This window comes from Eleutherodactylus coqui, chromosome 8 (genome assembly GCF_035609145.1).
Source record: "Eleutherodactylus coqui strain aEleCoq1 chromosome 8, aEleCoq1.hap1, whole genome shotgun sequence".
NCBI lineage: Eukaryota > Metazoa > Chordata > Amphibia > Anura > Eleutherodactylidae > Eleutherodactylus > Eleutherodactylus coqui.
The window spans coordinates 100741328-100755830 of NC_089844.1; the positions used below are offsets into that span (position 1 = coordinate 100741328).

Consider the following 14503-nt stretch of genomic DNA (forward strand, 5'->3'; position numbering starts at 1 on the left):
TCCATATTTCCCATTACAGTTATCAAAATGTCACCTAGTATATAAGAATCAGTCCATACAAACATCTACATCAATGTGCAAAAATATACATTACACAAGGAATGGGCGCTGTTCAACATAGTTGAAATTTTTGAAATTGATATGAATGCTGATTTGCATCCCCTTTAACCTTCACTTTTTCATACCATTTGTTATGTAAATGGTAAATACATTTTTCACATCTTTACACACTTCTGTGTAACTTTATACTGCCAATTTAGGTGCAATTGAGGTGCATGTTGGTGCATTTTTGCCACCACATCGTTAAGCGAAGTGCAGTGGATTTGGTTTTTTTTGGTGCATTTACTTCATAAACAGGTCTACAACTTGATGCAACATTACATAGTATGTTAGGCTGAAAGAAGACAATGTCCATCTGGTTCAGCCTGTTTCCACCCTCCCTTGTTGATCCAGAAGAAGGAAAAAAAGGCAATGAAGCAGAACCCAATTTAGCCTATTTGGTGGAAAGAATTCCTTCCCGACTTCATAATGGCAGTCAGAATAATCCCTGGATCAACATTTGAAAGTTCCTACGGGAACCGGATCAACAACCACGCTGGTTATTTAATGTCTATATTCTGTAATATTATAGCTCTCTAAAAATGACGTCTAGTCCCCTCCTAAACTCCTCTATCGATTTTTTTCCAGGGTGAATAATCCCAATTTTGATAGCCTCTCTGGGTATTCCAGTCCTCCCATTCCATTTATTAATTTAGTTGTCCTTCTTTGAACCCCCTCAAGCACTGCAATATCTTTCTTGAGCACCAGTGTCCAGAACTGTATGCAGTATTCCATGTGGGACCTGACAAGAGCCTTATATAGTGGAAGAATAATGTTCTCATCCCTCGCTCCTATACCTCTTTTAATGCACCCCAAGACTTTATTTGCTTTTGCAGCTGCTGACTGGCATTGATTGCTCCAGTGAAGTCTACAGGCCACTAGTACCCCAAGGTCTTTTTCCATATCACTTTTCCCTAGCAGTACCCCATTTAGTGTATATTGGTGACATCCGTTTCTCCTGCCCATGTGCATAACCTTACATTTATCAACATTAAATTTCATTTGCCATTTTTCTATCCAAGCCCCCAGCTTATATAGGTCCATTTGCAACCGTACATTGTCATTCCATCTGGGCCCGGCGATTTGTCAATTTTAATCTTTTTTAATTGACTCTGCACTTCCTCCTGCGTTAGGCAGTTGATATTTAGCGGGGGCTTCTTTTTATTCCTCTGAGTCTTGTGTGACACTTCTTTTTCTTTCGGGAATACACTTGAGAAAACCTATTTAATAAATTCACTTTCCTCCATCATCTTTTCTCCTGCATTATTTGTTAAAGGGCCAGGGAAATTAATTAAATTGTGGTCACTATTTCCCAAGTGTCCCTCAACCTGTACCCCCCTTGATTCTGTCTGGTTTGTTAGTTAAAAATAGGTCCAGAATGGCCCTCCCACTAGTTGGCTCCTGTACAAGTTGGGTAAGGTAGTTATCTTTAATTGTAGTCAGGAACTTCTCACCCTTGTGAGTTGTGGAGGTTTTATTTTCCCATATTATATCCGGATTATTAAAATCTCCAATAATAATTACTTCATTGCGGTTTGACACCTTTTCTATTTGCCTTATTAATAAGTTTCTTTTTTTATTTTTGGTGGCCTATAGAAAACCCCTGTCAGGATTTTGTTATTTTTCCCTCCCTGTATTTCCACATATAGGGATTCCACTTGTTCATCTCCTACACCTATATCTTCTTGTAGCCTCAGCATTAAGTAGAATTTAATGTACAGACATATCCCTCCCTCTTTCTGGTTCCCACGATCTCTTCCGAAGAAATTATAACCCTTTAAATTCACAGCCCAATCACACTAATCATCAAGTCATCTTTCGTTATTCCTACTATATCGTAATTTTCATCAGACATTCTCACTTCAAGCTCACCCACTCTGCTGATCAGACTTCTTGCTTTCGTTGCCATACAATTTATACAGTTGTCCTTTGTAATAATTATGCTACTTATGGTCCTATTAGCTGTTCTGTTAGTTCTAACTGTACTAACCCCACCCCCCGCTCGACCCCAATTCCCATTACTTGGTCCCAGGTTACTGTCTACACTGTGTTCCCCCATTACTCTTTAACACTCCTACAGCCTTCTAGCTATCTTCTCCCCCAGCACAGCTGCACCCTCCCCATTGAGATGCAGCCCATCCCTAAGTAGAGCCTGTAGCCGACAGCAAAGTCAGCCCAGTTCTCCAGGAATCCAAACCCCTCCTTCCTACACCAACTCTGAAGCAACTTGCTTATCTCCCAAATTTCCCATTGCCTTTCTGGTGTGGCTCATGGTACAGGTACTATTTGGAGGTATTCACCCTAAGCTTATATCCTAGGTCCCTGAAACCATTTTTGTGGGTCCTCCATTGACCTATAACCTTGTCATTGGTACCGATGTGCACCATGACCACCAGATTCTCACCAGCCTCTCCCAGTAATCGGTCAACCCGGTCCGCAATGTGTCAAACTTGAGGGCCAGGAAGGCAGCACACCGGTCTTTGTGGCAGATTACATTGTCTGTCCTCCTTATAATTGAGTCCCCCCACCACTAGGACCTGTCTAGCCTACCCTGTGCTCCACCTCCTCTACTTACTGGAGCAGTCATCTCCCTGGTATTCAGAGGGCATGTTGCACTGCAGCAGTGATGACCCTGTAATGGCATCCCCCTCATCTGCCAACTTTGCAAACTTGTTGGGGTGTGCCAGTTCAGGACTAGCCTCCCTGGTCCTCTTCCCTCTACCCCTTCTAACTGTCACCCAGCTAGCTGCCTGCTTGTCCTGCTCTCTTGAACTACCATCCACCGCCGCATCTACCCTAGCGAGTGCCTGCTCAGTGAGCAGCAAACTCCTTTCCATATTGTCAATAGATCTCAGTGTTGCCAGTCACTTATTTAGATCCAGGATCTGGGCTTACAAATGTGTGACATGCATGCATCTTGCGCAATAGTATGTACCCTCAATCAACTGTTCAAGGACCGCATACATTGCACAAGTAGCACACCAGACGGAATTGTCAAGCGTGGAGCACATTCTAGTGGGGATCTACAAATTTACTTACATAAGTAACAAAAATCAACTAGATCACTCTGCTGGTTTGCAACCACTCACTTGCCTTTGCCTGTTCACAACCACTCATGTGCCTCTGCTCGTTCGCAACCACTCACCTGCCTCTGCCTGTGCGCAACCACTCACGTTCCTCCGCCCTTCGTGTCATAATTTTTTTCCTTTTTTTATTTGTTTTTCTTGTTTTTTAAATTGCTCACATGTTCTCATTACCTGCTCACTCAGTCACACTGATTCCCCTTACTTACACACTCACCTACTCACTTACACTCCCTTACTTACACACTCACTTGCTCTTACACCACCTTACTTATACACCCTCACTTATACACTCACTCTCTTACACCCTCTCGCTTACTCTCTTACACCCCCTCACTTACTCTCTTATACCCTTACTTACACACTCACTCTTTTACACCCCCTCAGTTACACTCACTTTCTTACACCTCCTCACTCACTTACACACTCACTTTCACCCACTTACACACACAAAATATACTTATAAGCCCTTGTCAGCAGCAGCCTTCTTCACAGCTGTTCTTAAGCCTGGTTGGGTAGCCAATGATGTCACCCCCAGACGCAGGCTCAGCGTCAGGACCTCTCTCACTGGTGGTCACACTTTCTGGACTCCTGCCTCCTTCAATATCTCCTGTGGTGTAAGAACCGATTGGCCGACAGGGAGATGTTTCCCTTAGCTGGCCAATCAGCCTTAACTGGTGTGTATTTATTCTGGCCCTGCCCTGAGTTATTCACTTGTGTGCATCCATGCTGTAGAGCTCTGGGTGTCTGGTCTAAGTCCTGTCCCATTTGAGCCACCCGACCGATGTTGATTGGATGCCTGATTTGAGTCCTGCCTGTTCCCTTTGTCCAATTGCTTGTCAAACGCCTGAATCATGTCCTGTCTTTCCCTTCCATCCGAATGGTTGTTGGGCTTCAGAGTAATGTCCTGTCTGTTTACCCTCCGTCCATATGGTTGTCAGACACCTGAATAATGTCCTGAGTATTCCTTCCATTCTAAGAGTTGTTGAATACCTGAATCCTGATCCCAGTTTGAATGCTGTCCCGTCTGAGATGTTTGGTGTGGCAGCAGACTCCTGTCTGCTATGCTGCTTTGCCTAGCTGTGATAGCATTTCCATCTGCTATATATATCCTTCTCTATTTTCAATATAGGGTCAGGCTTGGTCCCTTAGTTTTGAGATGTGGGGTTGTCCCTATCGGGAGGATCACCCTGCCAAGCTGAAGTTGGTTAGGGATAGCATTCCCTCTCTTATATTTGTATTTCCCTCATTTAATTGTTAAAATATATGTACAGGTTGATCCATTATTGACATTATCATGTCTTGCTTAGAAGTCTTGGCGATGTTTATGAGTGGCGCCGTATTTGCACAAACATAACATTAACAATTCCGACTCTTGTAGTTGCCTGGGTTGTGTGGCATGCCCTACACTCCAATAATGTACAATTTCTGCTACGAGACACCAAGAAATATCAACACAACACAGCGCATTACAAAATGTATTACTATAACCTGGACTTTACAAAGTATCGAAAATAGTCCTCGTTACCTTAATGTCTGTATAATTGCATATCATGAATCATTTATAGCTGTGAAAATGGTTTTCTGCTTGTCAACTTAAAATGCAATACAAATATTTAACCACGGATACTATTTTAATGAGAAAAATGCATTAACCCCTTAACGACCAGCCCATAGTGTTTTTACGTCCTCCCGAAGTGGGCTCTATTCTCTGAGGACGTAAAAACATGCTTCCTGCAGAGAATAGTGCCCCTCGGGCTGTGGACGTGACAGCTCCATGCTGTCGGTGTCCGCAGGTAGCTGACAGCATGGAGCTGTCATCCCGGGCTGTTCGGAGCCCCCCCCGGCATTGCGATCGGCGCTATGCAATGGATAGCGCCGATCGCAAAAAAAGTAAATAAAAGTATATAAAAGTTAAAGATTCAGCTGCTCTGATGGATCGGATCAATCGGAGCAGCTGAAATTACTCACCCAGGTCCGGCACGCTGCTCCCCGCTCTCCTGCCGCTCCGGGGCCCGAAGCCGGTCTTCTGCGCATGCGCGCCAGGCGGCATTACGTCAGCCGCATGCGCAGAAGGCCCGGCGGCGCGGGAGATTTAAAATCTCCTGGCTCCCGGCTCCTGTAGGTAGCCGGGAGGCAGGAGATGTCAGCGGGGACTGCGGTGAGCGGTCCCCGGTACCGCGATCGCCGTTATCCAATGGTTAGCGGCGATCGCGAAAAAGTAAAAAAAAAGTCAGTTTCACCTCCCCTCATGGATCGGATCCATGAGGGGAGGTGAAAATACTCACCCCCAGTCCTCAGCGGTGTCCCGATGTCCCGGGACCCGAATCCCCGTCTGCGCATGCGCGCCCGATGATTGACATCGGGCGCGTGAACAGACGGGCTCGAGCCCCGGGAAATTTAAAATCCCTCTGCTTCTGGCTGCCATGTGTAGCTAGGAGCAGAGAGATTATACCGGGGACATGATCACTGTCATCCAATGGATGACAGTGATCATGTAAAGTGAGAAAAAAGTGTAAAAAAGTTAAAAAAAAAAAAAGTTAAAAAAGTTTTTAAAAGTTTAAAAAGCGTACGTTTCATCTCCCCTCATGGATCATATCCATGAGGGAGGATGAAAGTACGTACCTAAGGCCCCCAGATTTATCCGCGGACCTTACCACAGCTTCTGCACACGCGCCCGTCGCCAAAATGGCGGGCGCATGCGCAAAAGCTGTGGATTGCCAGGATAATTTAAATTCTCCCTGCTCCTGGCTACAAAACGTAGCCAAGAGCATGGAGATTTAATGGGGGTCCGCAGTGAGCGGTTCCTGGTCACGTGTTCGCCGTTATCCAATAATGGCGATCACGTAAAAGTTTAAAAAAAAATTTGAAGTTTCATCTCCCCTCACTGATGCGATCGGTGAGAGGAGATGAATCTTTTTACCGGAGGCCTCCGTATTTGAATCCCGACGCGATCTTCCTCCGTGGACCTTCCAGGATTCTGCACATGCGATTGCCGGCAAAAAGCCAGACACATGCGCAGGAGTCAGGGAGCCCAGGAAACTTAAAATCTCCTTGCTCCCAGCGACCAACGGTCACAGGGAGCCTGGAGCAGTGACGGGTGGCCTCGTTGAGCGGTCCCCGGTCACGTGATAAAAAGGTAGCGATCTACCTTAGGCCGGTCTCACATGACCGGATAGGAATGACGGATTCCACATGCGTCTGATCCACGGTATTACGCAGATCAATCGCATTGGATTACACAATTCCGCTCACATTAGCGGGTCAGAATTGCGTAATCCACTCGCAGAAAAGAGAACGCAGCAGGTTCTATTTTACTGCGGATATCGGCAACATAGAGCCCATTGTGCTCCATGGTCGCGGATATACCCGCAGTCCATACGCAACTACATTGTATACGGGCTGCGGGTACCCGCGTCATCGCTAAGCGATGGTGCGGGAAATACAAACAAAGGTGTACTGTGCATGACCGCCTGTGTGAGTACGCAGTTATGCGCAGTACATTACGCAGCCGTACGCAGGGTCACAGCCGGGCTCACAGATGGGATCCGCTGTGGGCCTCCGCAAGCGGATTCCGCCTGCACCCGCGTGAGCCCGGCGTTATTCAGACCGCTACCTGTGATACGTATTTTACAAGAAGCCCCGGGAACGCTCGCTTTCCTGCAGTTCCAGGAGCACCTTGTTGAGCGCCTTCTGTGTGAGACCGCCGCACCTCATCAAGCTTACGGAGACTCACGGAACGCCACTTTTTACACCCCATACCCGCCACTGAGGTCATGAAATACCCCCAAAAAGCATGAGAGGAGGGGGGGGGGGGGGGGATACCCGGTTTTATTGCCCCATGGGCCCATTCAACCAGCCTCCGTAATTACCCCTGTCTTCGGAAATACTACACATTTCACATTTTTACTTTTATCTAAGATTTGCGAACGCCAAAAAGGGCGCGGAGGGGGAGGGGGGGAATTTTTAGGGAGTCAATCTTTATTCTGTACAAATAAGCAATGGGGCCTGGAATTTATTCAGTTGTGCCCTAAAATCCAACAGGTGTTCCGTCCTTTATAGGCCTTGCCATGCGTCCTGTAAGTAGATTAGGGCCACAATGGGTATGTTTCTGAACTCGGGACAAACGGGGGTATCCATTTTGGGGTGAACGTCTTCATTCCTATGTGCACTGTACAAAAAAACTGTTTTTAAATTGAAAAAATTGCCAAAAAAATTGAAAATCGTAACTTTTTCCTTCTGCTTTGCTTAGATTCATTCAAATACTGTGGGGTCAAAATACGCAGTACAGCCCTAGATGAATTCGTTAAGGGGTCTAGTTTTCAAAATGGGGTCATTTGAGGGGGTTCTTTATAGTTTTGGCCGCTCAATGGCTCTACAAGGGGGCAATGGGGCCTGGAATTTATTCAGTGGTATCCTGAAATCCAACGGGTATTCCTTTCATTGTAGGCCTAGCCATGGGTCCTGTAAGTCTATTAGGGCCACAATGGGTATGTTTCTGAACACGGGACAAACAGGGGTATCCATTTTGGGGTGAAAGCCTTCATTTATATGTGTGCTGTACAAAAAAAACTGTTTTTAAATTGACACAATAGCCCAAAAAATGAAAATCCTATTTTTTTCCTTTTGCTTTGCTTAAATTTATTCAAAAACTGTGGGGTCAAAATATGCAGTACATCCCTAGATAAATTCGTTAAGGGGTCTAGTTTTCAAAATGGGGTCATTTGTGGGGGTTCTATATGGTTTTGGGCGCTCAAGAGCTCTACAAGTGGGCAATGGGGCCTAAAAGGACTTCAAGCAAAATCTATGTTCTGAAAGCCACCGATTACTCCTTTTATTTTGGGCCCCGTTGTGCATGCGGACATAAGATTAGGGCCACAATGGGTATATTTCTGAAAACAGCACAAACAGGGGTATCCATTTTGGGGTGTAAGTCTTCCTTCATATGTGTGCTGTACAAAAAAAGCTGTTTTTAAAATGACAGAATTGCCAAAAAAACAAAAATCCAAATTTTTTCCTTTTGCTTTGCTTGAATTTATTCAAAAACTGTGGGGTCAAAATGCGCAGTACACCCCTAGATAAATTCGTTAAGGAGTCTAGTTTTCAAAATGGGGTCATTTGTGGGGGTTCTCTATGGTTTTGGGCGCTCAAGAACTCTACAAGTGGGCAATGGGGCCTAAAAGGACTTCAAGCAAAATTTGTGTTCCGAAAGCCACCGGTCGCTCCTTTCATTTTGGGCTCCGTTGTGTATCCAGACATAAGATTAGGGCCACAATGGGTATGTCTCTGAACACGGGACAAACAGGGGTATCCATTTTTGGGTGCAAGTCTTCCTTCATATGTGTGCTGTACAAAAAAAGCTGTTTTTAAAATGACAGAATTGCCGAAAAAACGAAAATCACAATTTTTTCCTTTTGCTTGGTTTGAATTCATTCAAAAACTGTGGGGTCAAAATATGCAGTACACCCCTAGATAAATTCCTTAAGGGGTCTAGTTTTCAAAATGGGGTCATTTGTGGGGGTTTTCTATGGTTTTGGGCGCTCAAGAACTCTACATGTGTGCTATGGGGCCTAAAAGGACTTCAAGCAAAATTTCTGTTTTGAAAGACACTGACTACTCCTTTCATTTTGGGCCCCGTTGTGGACTCAGATATAACAATAGGGCCACAATGGGTATATTTCTGAACACGGCAGAAATAGGGGTATCCATTTTGGGGTGTAAATCCTGATTTTCATGTAAACTATAGGAAAAAAATATGTCTTTAAAATGACAGATTTGCAAAAATATGAAATTTTACTTTTTCTCCTCTAAATTGAATTAATTCCTGAAAAAAAACTGTGGGGTCAAAATACTCATGACACCCCTCAGTGAATACATTAAGGGGTGTAGTTTTTAAAATGAGGTCATTTGGGGGGGTATCTATTATTCTGACACTCATGAGCCTTTCCAATCTCGGCTTGGTATAGGAAAATAAAGTGTTCCTCAAAATGCTAAAAAGTAATGTTAAATTTGTACGTCTCCTAAATAGTTAAAAAAAAACGAAAGTTTTTCCAATGTGCGCCCAAAATAAAGTAAACGGGTGGAAATATAAATCTTAGCAAAAATTTCTATATTATGTTTGCACATATTTAAGATATTGCAGTTGTAAATGTGAAAAAATGACGATTTTTTCAAAATTTTCCCAATTTTGGCGCTTTTAATAAATAAACACAATTTCTATCGGTCTATTTTTTCCGCCTAAATGAAGCACAACATGTGGCGAAAAAACAATGTCAGAATCGCTTGGATATGCAAAACCTTTCTGGTGTTTTTCCATGTTAAAGTGACACATGTCAGATTTGCAAAATTTGGCCTGGTCATTAAGGCGCAAACAGGCTTGGTCACTAAGGGGTTAACATACAAGTTGTAAAATAAATGAGAACTTTCATTATACAGATCCTGCGTCTTATGGGTATCTAATGGATTTTCACTTGACTATACTTAAAAATACTCTTGGGTAAAAAATAAAGCTTTGTAGTGCCACTTGACATTATTCACCAAGGTTACCTATGGTGCTTACAATTCAGGTTGTATAGATTTATATGTCATTTCTCTTTTTAAGCTGGCAGTATGTTTCTTAAGCAAGGGCTGAGAGTAGGAAAGTATGATTATTATACACAGTATTACACTGTGAGTTTTTCTATAGTTTTTTTTTTTTCAAGATTTCTCATTTTAAGGATGTCTATTATTTGTTCAATACATAATATGACAACACTTTATCTTTTCATGTATTTGTTTTCTTTTCTTTGTATTGTTGGTAAATTACCCTTAAATACTAATATGCTCTGATCATTTTTTGCCTTTATGACCATAAGTCATTAGTAAAGAGCATTCATCGAAAAACCCTGGCTCAGCTTCAATTCATCTGATGGTAGCTCTACTGCTTGTGGATTCTATCAGCGACTACATTGGTTATCGGTCTCTTCTATAATGAACTTCAGTTCTCTGCCTAGTGTAGAAAGCGCTGAACAATGCAGTACCCTCACGCATCTTAGGTATCATCTCTATCTAGCAACCTGTTTATAGTCTTCCTACATAGTCTTCCTAGTCATCATCCCCTTCATTGCATCCTCTCACTCCGCTCTCCAATATTTGTGCTGCACTTACCCAACCAGAACATTTGAGGATATGCATTAAACCAGGTGCAAAGAAAATGTGAAGTTATTGCCCATGGGAACCAATCAAATTTCACATCTCAATTATTAAAGACCCAGTAAAAAAATCAAAGCAGTGACCCTATTGGTTGCCATGGGCTAGTTCTCTATACTTCATTCCACCAGTTCTGATGTTTCTCCTCATAGTTTTTACACTTCCTCCAAACAGTCACAGATGTTAGTTCACCTGTCTACATTTGATAATAATCCTTTTTCGTAAGAAAGGTCTTGCATCAATAAGAAAATTGCAACATTCTGCTACTTGCCCTCTACATCAGCAACTGTTAAATTTTCCTACAGCACCACTACAGGTGAAATGAGGTATTACAAAAAAGACATTGAAATTAATGTGCAGTCTTGGTAATGCAGTCTCCAGAATGAGAAACTGAATGAGGAATTCCTTCTTTTGAATAGATATACACACACACACACACATATTTCAAAGAAAGGATGCCTAATGTTTTATACTGCAGGTAACTTGGCTAAGCAAATCATGGAAAATTATTTCAAATAATGGAGCCTCAAAATAGATAGAATTTCATTTTAGTAGCCCAGGTGGTCAAACATAAACACATTAGCTGCAATTAAGAGCTATTCCATCATTAAATCATGATAATGGGTTAGGAGATGTTTCATAAAATTCTGTGATGTGGATGGGATACATATTAGCAGAAAAATTATGTTCAGTTAACACTTTCCAGCCAATTGCAATACAAGCTGTCAGACATTATTCTTTTTTCCTGCCATGGATGTGAAAGTCTAGCCTTGGTATGGATGGTATTTCCTAGCTAGAGATGTAACAGTCATGTCATGACTATAAAACTCCATAGTAAGTTTGAAATCTTGGCTGGTTACTGTGTGATCATGATGCATGATCACAGCGCAGGATGATGATGCCCCAAGAAACCCCCATTTATAAGTAGAGGAGATATTCGCACAGCTTTCACATTGCTTGCAACTATCCCTTGAAGGCTCCAGCATGGAGGACAGAGATGCGACACTGGAGTTGCTGGGAGCCATGAGAGATAATTATATGGTCTTTTATTATTTTTATGTATGGGGAATAGGAATAAAAAATAACTTTGACAACTCCTTTAATTATTGTTTTCATGAAAGTTTTGCCAAAAAAACAGTTAACTGTAAAGTTATGTCTCCATTTTGCCTACATTAAAGGGGTCTTCCAAATTTATAAAAATTAAGAAAAGTACCTATATGCGTCTGAATGCTCACTAGATGATGCCATCATAGATCTGCAGTAGTTCTGATTTCATTATCATGTCCAGCTCTGTGTAGCACCTTTGTTTTGATGCTGCCGGGGTTTGCTATGGATGAGAATACCAATGTGAAGAACTACTGTTCCTATGACTCTTCTCCCCTTCAAAGGCATTTGTAAGGTAGTGCTTCTGTATTTGGTTTTGCTCACAGAATCTGCATTATCTGCTACCCAGCATGTGAAACACAGGAGATAGGAAGGGTGTGCCAGGGGTTTTCTATAATCAAACTGATTAATAGGGCCCATGGTATAGATGTATTCTGCCCCTAGCTGGGACAGACTTTATATTATATCCCCATCTCTTCCTTATTACAAAAATACAAAATTCATTTTCTCCTCTACTTTAGTCCTATTTGCAAACTTTATCATCCCCGTCTCTCATTTTTTTTCATGTGTTATATGTGCTTTGTCCACTGGATGATTATTGACTACCCTTCTATCTTCTCCCAACAACTTTCTGTGTTCCTTGATTATACAATTAAATCCCTGCTTCAGGCTCCAGGATGCATCAACCCTGTAGAATTCATGCAAAACTTGTTATTATGTTACAACTGGAGAGTTTAATCAAGTACCCTCCTAGTTATTTGTAACCTTTCGCTGGACCAGTCCCGTGTGCTGTCTGATGGGAGTTGCGCTTGACTCAGGTGCAACCCGCATTATAGCTAGTGTGCACCTAGACTTAGACTCTGAAATAGTCTTTTAGTCACAAGAATGAACTTCATGCTGAGGTATAAAAATTTCCCCAGATACAGGAAGTCCAAAATGATCAGGCAACCCTAGCAGTGAAAGGGTTAAAATGTAAATACATTTTTTTAAAAACCTAATTTAAAGGGAACCTATCAAGTAAACCTACCTATCAATTTTATTAAAAACTCACAAGTCCCCCTCAATTAAAATGTAACTAATTGGCACCATTCTGCACCACACTTTCACTGACTTTCTAAGAAAGTTGGCCAGGCACTTTCAGTTCACAGCTCCCAGTGGCTCCCATCATGTCCCAACTCCATACCAGCATGTCCCGTCACTCCAGACACTCTAAAAACACAAGCCCTTACCCTTATCGTGATGCATGTATCTCATGTTATGGCTTTAATAAAGAAGTAATGGATCAATAAGCATTATTAAGTCAGTAAATACAGTAGCTCAACTTTAGTCGAAATGCAAGATCTCATGATAAGTTGCGAAATCTTGCATTTCAAGAGTGTCTGAAGCCATGGTGCGAGTCGGGAGCTGCAAAGCAAATGCTTGCTGGAATTTCTTGGAAAGGTCAGCAAAGATGTAGTACAGTATGGGGCCTCTTTTTATTTATTTTTTTAATGTGTCCTAAGTAGTTACAATTTTATTTTTTCTTTTGGGGAGGGACCAGTGAGTTTAAGTGAAAACAATAGGTGGGTTCACTTTATAGGTCTCTTTAAGACTATATCCTGAATTGCTGACATAGACTTTTTTTGATACGTTGTTATGAATAAACTAAATCCTGTTACCTTTAGAAGCAACTATTACTAATGTTATTGTACATTAGGTGAAGCTATTTATAGGAAGTAGCATTTAGCATTTTGGAACGTTACTAGTCTCACGAAACAGCTTTCAGCTATGAACTATTCCTTGGGTTAATAATAATGACATTTTATATAGTCCCTCCACTTTATATCTATTATGTATGTATTTATTTATTTTTCCACTTATTCTGCATATTTCTTATTTTACTGTATACATGTATGGCTTTCTGCTGAATAAAATGAAATTCCAGTGGCAATAATGTATCCTGCTACCATAGGCTCTAATATTATACGGATTCATGTCTGCAGTATGCAATGAAACGAATATTTAAACATTTTTATTTGAAGATATTACTTCATAACATTTTATTGCAATATTAAGTTACATGAATGTCATGGAATACAGATAGCCTCCAAGAGCGCCTACTGCCATTCCTGTTTTGTGGCTCTTGCATATATCTGTGGGGAAAGAGAAAATGTATTACTTAGTAGGATCCAAGCAATTCTCAGAATGAACAGTTCCCGTTTGCCCCAATTCCTGTCGCTTCTGTATCGCAACTCAGAGCAGAGTGACCTCACATTAAATGGAGGGCTGGTTGCGCATTTGCACTGCCACTCCATTCATTTCAGCGGGGCTGACAGAAATAAGTAGTTCTACTATTTTTTTTCAACCCCACTGATTGAATGGAACAGCAGCGTGCATATGTGGCCAGCCTTTCATTTAACGTGAGGTCACTCCGGTCTCGGTTGCGATGCAGACGTCACTGGAGGTTGGGCAAACAAGACCCCCTCTCTCTTTCTCATGATCAGTGCGGGTCTTAGCAGTCATATCCCCAGTGATCACATAGTTATTCCCTATCCCGTAGATAAGGAATAACGTCTTGTTACTGGAATATTTCTTTAAAGGTTACCTGGTTTGAAGATACTTTACATTTGGCCCGTATGCACACAGCATAGGTATTTGTTTGGAGCGTTATGGAAATTAAGCCCAAACTGACAGTCTGCTCTACCAGGCAGATTCCTAGTGGCTTGCTCCATAGTGGACCACTTGGCTCACTCCTGTAAAATAGAACCCGTTGCCTTTCAATTCTACATCTTGCAGGGGCACACAAGTCCCTGATGCTAGACACAAGGTGCTCACCTGAAGCACAGGTAAGAGACATTGGCTTCACCTCCCTCTTTCTCTTGCCCACACTGCCTTCCAGTGTCCTGCTCCTATCTCCAAAGCAGCGGCCAGCTCCTGCAGTAATGCCGTAATTACTAATGCGCAGCAGTTCATTGGAAATCTTGCTGCTACCTACAGTTCCCATGCTTACAGGTAAAATGAAGAAAAGGTTTGGTACCGTGTTAGCCAGT

At 42.3% G+C, this 14503-nt stretch overlaps 1 protein-coding gene across 5 annotated transcripts in view; it reads right to left on the bottom strand.

Moving 5' to 3' along the window:
• Nucleotides 1–13463: 13463 nt before the first annotated feature.
• Nucleotides 13464–14503, bottom strand: part of C8H16orf89 (chromosome 8 C16orf89 homolog) — a 67226-nt gene continuing 66186 nt past the window's right edge. For 2 of the 5 annotated variants that reach the window (XM_066576143.1, XM_066576142.1), the window contains exons 8-9: nt 14059–14387; nt 13464–13606 (exon numbers count right to left, since the gene is read on the bottom strand). In XM_066576143.1, coding sequence (XP_066432240.1) covers nt 13571–13606; nt 14059–14387 — 365 coding nt within the window. In that variant the 3' untranslated portion in view covers nt 13464–13570. The remainder of the gene's footprint in view (nt 13607–14058; nt 14388–14503) is intronic. The other 3 variants (XM_066576145.1, XM_066576144.1, XR_010786398.1) reach the window with 2 other exon arrangements.